At 50.8% G+C, this 10201-nt stretch overlaps 1 protein-coding gene across 2 annotated transcripts; it reads right to left on the bottom strand.

The window, feature by feature from the left end:
* Positions 1-527: 527 nt before the first annotated feature.
* Positions 528-9887, bottom strand: cttn (cortactin). 2 transcript variants are annotated; one of them, XM_028401827.1, is made up of 15 exons: positions 9738-9887; positions 8761-8867; positions 8608-8681; positions 8356-8485; positions 7763-7873; positions 7275-7329; positions 6746-6856; positions 5811-5921; positions 4767-4877; positions 2930-2985; positions 2785-2854; positions 2464-2699; positions 2254-2377; positions 1962-2030; positions 528-988 (listed from the first exon to the last, which is right to left on the bottom strand). In XM_028401827.1, exons 2-15 carry the CDS (start codon positions 8842-8844, stop codon positions 852-854), a joined length of 1479 nt encoding a protein of 492 aa, XP_028257628.1. In that variant the 5' UTR covers positions 8845-8867; positions 9738-9887; the 3' UTR covers positions 528-851. The 2 variants fall into 2 exon arrangements, with proteins under 2 accessions (XP_028257628.1, XP_028257629.1); XM_028401828.1 differs by lacking the exon at positions 6746-6856.
* Between the last annotated feature and the right edge of the window lie 314 nt (positions 9888-10201).

The raw sequence follows: 10201 nt of genomic DNA, 5'->3' as shown, positions 1-10201 counted from the left end.
GTACATGATTCTCAGCATAGCATCAATAACTCACCACTGGAACATGATTCATATAATACTACTATAAGTTCAACTTTTCATTTTGCCAATGTACAGATTAATGATTGGCCCTGTGACTCTGCACAAAGTTCCAACATCAGAAACATTATTGATCATTTAAAAGTGACCCCTACAACCGGCGCTAAAAGCAGAATGTGTTCGTACTACATGCAGCTCTGAAGTGCAGCTTGAGCTGGGAGGGAATTTAAACTCCTGTGCAACACAGCGAGGAGCAGAGGGAGGTTTCAGCTTCAGTTTGGTCCACGGTCAGTGAGGTGGAGAGTACACAACAACCCAAAGCTGCTGCTCAGGGAGCAGCCTGTGAGCAGGACGCGCAGCTCTTCCCGTCTTTGGTGAGACTAAAACTTTCCTCCCTGTGTGAAGCTGAGCTCTGAGACGATGCGTCAGGGTCATATGGAAACAACAGAGCTGCAAATATGCAAGGATGTGTTGTAAATGTACATCTGTCAATTTCAGGACAACAGTCATTTGAAATTTAAACATGTCCAATTTATTCCTGGTGAATTTACATCTAACGTCTGATTTAATTAACAACTTGAACTTTAAGATAATGTCAGAAAATATTTCGATTTCCTTGTAAATTGTCCTCCCTGTCTCATGCTGCACAGAGTGAAACAAAATGGAGGTTGTAGAGGAGAAAGGAATGAGAAAAGCCAGCCAGGAGACCTGAGGACGTCTCACAGTGTCAAAGCATCAGTATGAGGAGAAAAGACCCGAGTGTGAAAATCTGAAAATGTCTTCTGTCTCCGTCTCTGCACAGGGAGACGCTCATTGGTGGAGTTGGACTTCGTTCATTGCCGGACTTCCACGTAATTGGCTGGGAAGAGGCCGTAGGCGCCTCTGCACACGCCCCGCCACCAGCCCTCGTCAATCATCTCGATGTTGGTGATGATGTCGTCAGGGTCAAAGGAGATCTCGTCGTCTCCAGCTGAAACGGGAAGAGAGGTCAGTGAGCCTGCACGTCGCATCGCTAAGCAACAGGCCACGAAGTAGATGAAGGTTCTCAAGTCACCCAGGTCATCTTCACTCAGAGGGTTGGGCCATCTGGACGTGTAGAGTTTTCTTGAAGACGTTTCTCTGCTCCTCCATGAGCTCTAAGTGTTCTGGTGGGGACTCTGGGTTTTTATGTGTTCAGGATCTCTGTGGGTGGGTCTTGCAAGAACTCATATGACTAAGAAGAACACTGTCATCACATGTATCAGGAGTTTCTGAGAAACACAATTTTCAATCCTTTAACTGTCCATTAACCAACAAGAAGGATCTTAGTGGTATGAGTTCTTGCAAGATTCACCCACAGAGGTCCTGAATACATAGAAACACAGATTCCACACCAGAACAGACTGTCTCGACTTAAACTCTTGGTAACAGCAACAGTGTCTCCACTGACCCGTGTGGGTCTGGCTGACCCGTGTGGGTCTGGCTGACCCGTGTGGGTCTGGCTGACCCGTGTGGGTCTGGCTGACCCGTGTGGGTCTGGCTGACCCATGTCTGCTGTGGCTAACGACTATGAGACTGCAGGGGGGCTGTGGTGGGGGGACAGGGGGCCCAAAAGGGCTGTTAGAACTGCTATTTCTGTAGAGAAGATTGAAGCAAGGTCCAGACACCTTGCTTCAATCTTCTCTACGTATGATGACCTGGATGCCTGAGAATCTTCATCAACGTGCTATTTCTGTCTGTACGTTTTTGCCACAAAGGTGTGGGAGGTGCTGTAAATCTAAGGAGGGCATAAGAGTTAAAGGAACGACTTAACAGGTCTGTTCTGACCTGCACTAACACATGTTGTTGTTTGTAGCTCTGAGGATAGTGAACCAGAACAAAAGGAGAATGATCCACCCTCATGTCCTGAGAGGAACCCTGAGGTGACCGAGTGCATACAGTCTGTGTCCAGCTGTCAGGCGTACCTGCTTGGTAGTCGTACAGAGCCACGGCCGTCACCCCGAGGTCCTCGCCGTAATCATACTGCTGAGCGTCTGCAAGAGAGACAACAGGTCAGCTCAGGTAACACACTGTTCCCACAGACAGTCATATGTGCTGGTTCTTAAGATTCACACTGCCTGAGGAGATGAGCTGCCACACGGACCATGGTAACAATAAAAATGTTTTTTCTGGAGTTTGAGTCATTCTGTGAAAAAGCTGACTTCTGCTCTGAGGGGAGGAGCTGAACTGGTGAGCGAGAGTAACACCGAGCCTCACCTCCTGCTGCAGTCTCCTCGGGGGTCTCGTAGAGCGCCTCCTGCTGGGAGTAGTCGTTCTGCGGCTCTGGCTCGTACAGCTGCTCTCCGTTATCAGTGGGTTCGCTGGACCTGTCCTCTGTATTCTGACAGGGAAAAGATGAGAAATGACATTTAACGGGCATCAAGTTAAACTGAGGAGCACGTGGACACAAACACCATCCTCACTGACCTGGTACAGCGGCTGAGCTGCCGGGGTCGGGTCTGGGACTGGACTAGGGCTCGCAGCAGGAGCAGGAGACGGGGCCTTGGGCGCCTCCTCGACTTTGCGGCGTGCCTCTTCTTGCTCCTGCTTCTCCTTGGCCTGCCGGCGTGTTCGCTCCTCCTCGGCTCTCTTTCTGTCCTCCTCCTCCTTCTGCTTGGCCATGTTCTCGAAGCGGGCCTTGATGTTTCCTGTGCCGCTGCCTGCTGATGGGCGCGAAATGAAGAAATGTCAGTTCATGTGTCATCTACAGCCGTGGCTCAAAGACAGCTGACAGCGGTGAAAACTCACCAGCCTCCACAGGTTTGGTTTTCTGGTAAGACGGAGCCGGCTTCGCCACCTCGTCAAACGTTCCTGCACTCTGTGCAGACATGACATGAAGGTGTAAGAGAGGGCCACACACACTCACACACACTCACACACACACACTCCTCACCTTATCCATGCGGTCATTCTGGACACCAAACTTCCCTCCAAATCCTTTAGAATAATCTGGAAGCAAACAGCAGAAACAAAGGGTTACGTTCTGTTTAGTGGCTGCACCACAGTCTGCACCCTCAGACCTCGTAGAGCCTCTCTGATCTGTGAGGTCACATGACGCAGACTGTGATTGGATGACTTCACAGGAAGTGATGAACAGGAGAGCAGGCTGGTGAGCTCATGCAGACCTGAACAGAAAATACAAAAAAGAAACACTTGAAGGTCAGGCAGCCATCTTGGGTTACATCAGCAGACGTGTTTCTGTGCAGGAATCCATAAAAAAGCAAAATGGCCGCACATCATCATGCACAGGACGACCACAGAAACACAAACAGACGGCGTGGTGGCAGCACAGACAGCAGCAGCGAGTGGAAGGTTCATGTGATAGGCCGACATCAGCAGCTCCAAACAAAGGCAACACAGCCTGCTTCATACAAAGCTGAGGGCTGAACAGAAGCCCGCCACACCTGAGCAGCACCGACCCGACAGAGCAGCCGAGTCCGCAGGAGATCCAGGAGCATGTTTATGATTTAAATATGAATCATGACTCCTGTGAGGACTCAGATTCATACACGTCCAAACGAATCCTAGATCTGCATGTGTCGAGTGCTGCGGAGGTGTGCAGGGGGCGACAGAGGGGGCGTGTCTATCAGCAGCTGTTATTAAGGAGGGGGGTGGGGCCAAAGAAGCTAAGGGAGGAGGGGGGGGGGGGGGTTTCTGGTGGGTGGGTGTTGTGTTCAGGGGGTGTCTGTGCCTTTCTGAGACTCGTGCTTGGCCAGGCTCTCCTTGTGCTCAAAGCCCAGGGCACACGGGTCCTGCCTCTCCTCCTCCACCCCATACTTCCCTCCAAACCCACGCTTATAGTCTGCAACACAACACAACACACACACGGACAAACACAGGTACTGTTTACATTAAAAAGACATACAGAGACAGTGCTGCCCCCTGCAGGCCACATGCTGAGTGACGTGAACACGGCCTGGTTTTAAAGGAGAGAGTGCACAGAGAGGCTCTCCGTCTTCTGTACACTAATGATGATTATGATGATTATTACAGGGATGTGGACCAACGCTCCAGCAGCCTCTGCCTCCTCTCTGCACAGCATCCAGCTTCCCTCCTCTGCACCACACAGCTGTTCCTGGCTGCTTTCCTCACCCGACCCTCTCAGGAGAACGTTGTGACACTGACTGTCTTCACTGTGGATGTGTGGTCCTTCTAAACAAGGCAGGCTGACAGTGTCTGCTGCCATCATGCCAAGCTGCACGTTCAGACCATCTGAAGGGAAACATTACTGCAGACCTAACAAGGATCCAAACACCGGGAGAAAGGCCCCTATAAAAGCATCCTGCATGGTGCAGAGAGGACTGATCTGTCTCGGAGGGAGGTGACCGTCCTGGAGGAACAGAGGCTGCTTTCTGCTCGGAGCTGAGGCCTGATATGCCAGCATAAATCTAAGCTGTGGTTTCACTTCCTCCTCCATTCGTTTGCATGTCAATTGAGGAAGTTGTCATCCTTTTAAAGAACACGCTGAAACCACAGTGAAACCACATCAGAGCTGCAGCAGAGGAACAAAGAGGGTTTACAGCCAAAGCCCGTCTGCTGAACTCAGAGCAGACCACGACCCGTGACGGCCCAGGTCTGCAGGAAGTTACACAGGCCGTCCAATCAGGACTGAGAAGAAGATACATTCTCACGTTCATGAAAGCGTTCCTTAGATTAAAGTCTGTTAATACATGTTGCTGACACCTGTTCTGCGTCACCACAGACCCACAGAAGAAAAGCGTCTCTGGTACCTTTCTGGGACTCATGTAGCTGCAGTTTCTCCTGGTGGTCCCATCCCAGCGCAGACTTGTCCTGTCTGTCCGTCTGAACGCCGAACTTCCCCCCAAAGCCCTTCACATAGTCTGCAGGGAACAGGACGACATGTTTTCATTCTGAAGATAAAATCACAACCCGATCATATGTCATGATGTTTCCTGGAGATTCTACCAATCACAGTACTTCATCACACGTACACACCGATTCTTCTGATCTTCAGCATTACTGAACACATTTAAACTTCACTGAGCCCCCGTTGGTCCTCAGTCTGATAATATGTAAGCCTGCATTACACCTGTGGGCCACATGAGGGAGCTGGTCTAAACGCCTGTTAGTTTTTAGTCTGAGTGTTACAGAAGTTATGGACTTCAAATATATCATTTCTGCTGTGATGGATTTTGAGCCTCACCACATGTCCCAACAGGAAACCCTGGATAATCTGTGTATATGACCTGCTTCACATTCACAGCAGCCTCAATAATACAAAGAAAACTCTGTTATCAGCCATGCAGCACACTCATTATGGCTGCAGCCAGGTGCATTGTGGGGGAATGTTAAGGTGTTTGACCGCAGCCCTTATCTGCTGTTGGCTGATCAGGAAGGCGTGTCAGACAAGACTCTGCAGGTAGACCTGCTCTGTGGTGTTGGAACTATGAGTCCAGACCTGTCAGGACACTTGTGTGGTCGAGACTCAGTCGAGTCCTGAGGACACATGAAAACCTGCCGTCACGTCAGCAGCAGAGCTTCACTGACCGCGCTGTAAAAGACAGCTCGATGGTCAGGAAGGTAAACAGCAGCAGGATCAGAGCGCAGACCTGTCTGCATGCAAGGACACACAGATCCTCTTTATTTATTAATATTATCAGCTACTGAGACCAGAATCAAAGGTTTCTGAAAACAATCATTTTAACTCCATAACTCTGAGTTTTAGTTTAGCAGCTGATGAGTCAAACAGACTCAGCTACAACACACGGCTGCTGTGTGCAGATACCGGACGGGTTCTGGTTCGGTTCACTGACCTTTCTGTGACTCGTGCCGCTCTGTTTTGCCCTGATACTCGAACCCCACGGCGCTCTTGTCCACCTTGTCGGTCTCGACGCCGAACTTGCCACCGAAGCCTTTAGCATAGTCTGCAGAAGGCACGAACACCGGGAGCAGGAGAGGGGAGAGAAAAGGCAAAGTTAAAGAATGCAACCACACACAGGCCTGAGCTTCAAAACATTCCTGCTCACATGTTTCCTTCATCATGCAGAAAAACTAACACCAATCATTTTGCAGCTGAGAGGAGGGCTGTCCACAGAGGCTGAGGAATGAGGCAGAAATGCAAAATAACATGATTTGTCAGGTCTCGCAAGCAGCTGCGCTCCTGAGCCGTGTGTGTGTTAGTGTGTGTCTCTGTATGTCTGTGTGTGTGTTAGTGTATGTCTGTGTGTCTGTGTCTCTGTGTGTGTCTCTGTGTGTGTGTGTGTTTCTGTATGTCTGTGTGTGTCTCTGTGTGTTAGTGTATGTCTGTGTGTGTCTGTGTGTGTTAGTGTATGTGTGTGTCTCTGTGTGTCAGTGTGTGTCTCTGTGTGTGTTAGTGTCTGTCTGTGTGTGTTTGTGTGTGTCTGTGTGTGTCTCTGTGTGTTAGTGTATGTCTGTGTGTGTCTCTGTGTTAGTGTGTCTCTGTGTGTGTTTGTGTGTGTTAGTGTGTGTCTGTGTGTGTGTTAGTGTGTGTCTCTGTGTGTGTTAGTGTGTCTCTGTGTGTGTTAGTGTGTGTCTCTGTGTGTGTTAGTGTGTCTCTGTGTGTGTTAGTGTGTCTCTGTGTGTGTTAGTGTGTGTCTCTGTGTGTGTTAGTGTGTCTCTGTGTGTGTCTCTGTGTCTCTGTGTGTGTCAGTGTGTGTCTGTGTGTCTTATCCACGTCTCCAAGCTCTCCCCGTGGGTTACTGCAGCGTGGCAGGAAGTCTACACAAACCTTTCTGCGACTCGTGTTTCTCGGTTTTGCCCTGGTAATCGAAGCCCATGGCGCTCTGGTCGACACGATCTGCCTGCACGCCGTATCGCCCCCCAAACCCAGTGGTGTAGTCTACACAGCAAAGCAGGGGGAGGGGGGAGGGGAGGGTCAGAGGTCAGGGTGAAGCAGTGAAACAGCAGTGGAGATGGAGCAGCCCAATTCCACATAAAGACAAAATCCAAACACTGCCACTGTGTAACTCCACTTCCTCTGATGGTGAAGCACTTCCTGTTAGTGACATCACAGAGGAAGAACTGGAATTGGGCAAAGCAGATGAACACAACACAAAAGGTATGGAATCATGGGAATGCAGCAAAACGGAGAGCTAAGAAGCCCGAGTGGATCACGGGTCATCGGACAGTGATCGCACCTCAGAATCACGTTAACTTCACGAAAGGCTGAACGTGTCGTTCTGCTGACGATGATCGGGACAAAGCTGCATGTTGCTGTGTTTACATCTGAGGCTGAAGTGAAAGAGTTCAAACATCACCTTTCTGAGACGCGTGCTTCTCCGTCTTCCCCACGTACTCGAACCCAACAGCTGACTGCAGAGAGAGGAAGACCGTCAGTTCTAACTCATGAAGCAAAGACTGAAACATGCGCCTTCTTCAGCTGCCTCAGGTTCTGTTTGTTCTGTGGATGCTGTGAAGCCGACAGCGATCCAAATGAATGAATGAATGAAAGTTTCTGATCCGACGCTGGACGGCTGCTCCGTCCTGGGTTTGGATGGAGCAGCCGTCCGTGCTGCTGCTCCTCTGCTTGTTCTGTGTGAAAGGTGTTCTGGAGAACCAGCAGAGGACACTGCACGCTCTGATTGGACAACAGCAGCACACTGAGGCAGCATTATGTCGGCCATTTTTTTTGTTTGTGAATGAACAAAGGAGGCAGCGGGCCCTGTGTGAGAGGAGCTTCAGTCTGTCACGTGTAATCAACCTAAAGGAGGCTGTGCTCCTCGGTAGAGCCCCAGAGTCTGCAGACCTGATCGACGCGGTCGGCCTGCACGCCGAACTTCCCTCCGAAGCCTTTGGAGGTGTCCGTCTGGGAGCAGTGCTTGGACAGCTTGCTCTGGTAGTCGTGACCCACGGCGGACTGAGAAGACACAAACACACAGCGACCATGTGAGGAACAGCTGGAAGCGGCGACATGTGACTCATCAGATTCACAGCGTGGTGTAAACACTGCTCGCTCATCACATTCATGCTGCAGTGACCACACGGCCCAGAGAGGGAGCCGCTCGCCAGCCAAGATCATCGAGTGAGAGACAGCTACGACTGACTCAGCCCGTTCTTTCACACACACACGGTGCATTCAAGGACCATCAGAAAGTCTGATCATCCTGTTTTCAGGCTCGGTGATAAGGGCCTCCCTCCATGTTTTGGTGTTTAGGGGGTTAAACTGCATGGTGATCAAACTTTAAAGAACCTGAAGTTAAATGTGAGAGAAAATCCCAAACATACGTCATAAAACATTGAACCCTTCAGGTGTGACTGGCAGCAGGACTGATAAATAAAGGTGAATATTGATCGATCAGCTGATCAGATGAACTCAAACATCGTCCCCTTCTTTCTCACTTTGTCCATGCGATCCTGCTGGACTCCAAATCTGCCTCCATACCCGTGCGAGGCCTTGGGCATGTCGTCCAGCTCCTTCTGCTTCAGACTGCTGTGCTCCGTCGACACCGTCTCACGCAGCTGGTGGATGCTGCGCCCAAACAGAAGGACGGAGGGTCAGGAAAGTCTGTGTACAGTTTCACGTGTGTGTGTGTGTGTGTGTGTGTGTGTGTGTGTGTGTGTGTGTGTGTGTGTGTGTGTGTGTGTCCTCACTCTATGTGCTCCTGATGTCCTGAGCCGAGCACCGTCTTGGCCCCCCAGCGCTGCTCCTTCTCAGACACATCGTTCTACAAAGACAAACAATGGTGAGGGTGGAGCCGAGGTTTAACTGGAGAACCAGGAGTAGGAGGAGGAGGCGGCGGGTACCTCGAAGTCGGGGTCCGTCTCCCAGTCGTCGCCTCCTTCGTCTACACTCACGCTGACCGACTGTCCTGCTGCTGCCTTCCACATCTTCAGTTTGCCTACGTCTCACTCTGAAAGACGAGAGAACATTTCAACTCACAGAGAACAGCTGCAGGACGGTTCTGCTCGTGTCTGGTTATAAAGACCGTCTCCTCCCACCAAGTCCAAGCTGAGAGACAGGAGACAAACGTCTGTCTGTGTGGTGCTGTCACATGTCCAGATGTTTCTAATGACTCAAACCCTTTATGATGGTGGGCTGTGCCGGCCTCCTGGTCCTCCCCTCTAATCCTGACTCAGCATCTGTGTTCACAGCGCAGGAGACGTGGCTCCTCAGGAGGAGACGTCCTCAGACCAGGAAGCAGCAGCCTGACATCTGTGTGTGTGTGTGTGTTACACGACCACACAAAAACACAGCAGCCACACCCATGTGCAGATTACATCCACAGAGGGGTTCCACCTGGGCCGGGTCCGCTCAGGTGTGGAGAAACCAGGTGTGGGGGCAGCAGCTGGCGCTTTCTCCGTGTAGCTCCTTAAAGCTGGCCTAGCTAGCTCACGTACATGTGGGTTAGTTTGATCCACTTCAAAGTGGGCCAGCCCACAGAAGTCCGCACTCGTTCCCCTGACACCGTCAAAACGCTTCATTTAACGATCGTGTGCCGTTTGTTCTGCTCTCCGCGTTTACGGTCAGATGTTCCTGCTCCGACACAAAAAAACACGGACACCTCGTTAATCATCGAGTCCACACAGGATGAGCCAGCGCTCCGTGACCAGCAGCGCCGGGAATAGATAAAGAAGAACGGATAGCTGCGGCTGTGTCAGCCTGGCTCTGGTATTTCCTGTTCCAGTTAGCTAGCAGGCTAAAGCTAACATGCCTGCTGGAATGATGGCTGGAAGACATTTTAAACATTTTCCCAGCAGGTGTTAAAAGCTGAAACACTCACCGTCTGCGACAAAACCTGAAGCTCCGACCAGCTGACTGCTAACAACCCTCCCCGGTGGACGTGGTCCGGTCACAGCGGCTCTGGTGCAGGAAGGATCCCGGGATCTGCGGCTCTCGCTCCGCCGTCTGTCCGCGGCGCTTCCGGCTCTCCCAGTATCCCGAGCTGTGCCGGCGCTGACGTCACGCGTGGGCGGGGCGTGCGCTTATTTCCTTGTTGATTGATTGATTTGCTTCTATCTGCAGGATTTCTCTTGTTCATTTGGGCTTCACAGTTATTATTTTTCTACAGCAGCGTCCACGCTAGCTGCGTCTGCACGTGAACAAACTATACATTTTAATTAACAGAAAGAATTGCCCTAATAAAATGTCTCCAGCTTTAGTTTTAGTTGCTGTTGTTAGCATGCTGGCTGGCAAAGATACTGCTAGCTACCGTTTGTTTGTTTGTTTATTTATTAGCGTTACGTT

Source organism: Parambassis ranga, chromosome 3 (genome assembly GCF_900634625.1).
Source record: "Parambassis ranga chromosome 3, fParRan2.1, whole genome shotgun sequence".
In the NCBI taxonomy this organism is placed as follows: Eukaryota; Metazoa; Chordata; class Actinopteri; family Ambassidae; genus Parambassis; species Parambassis ranga.
Note: the sequence above shows the minus strand (reverse complement) of the source record. Positions and strands in the feature narration are given on the sequence as shown.

What these genes read in the sequence shown, in the direction of transcription:
- cttn (XM_028401827.1), bottom strand. Translation starts at nt 8,844, where the DNA reads ATGTGGAAGGCAGCAGCAGGACAGTCGGTCAGCGTGAGTGTAGACGAA. An exon ending in AGGCCGACCGCGTCGATCAG is followed by an intron (nt 7,330 to 7,762) that starts GTCTGCAGACTC and finishes CTCTCTCTGCAG; the next exon opens with TCAGCTGTTGGGTTCGAGTA. An exon ending in GCTACATGAGTCCCAGAAAG is followed by an intron (nt 2,986 to 4,766) that starts GTACCAGAGACG and finishes GTTTGCTTCCAG; the next exon opens with ATTATTCTAAAGGATTTGGA.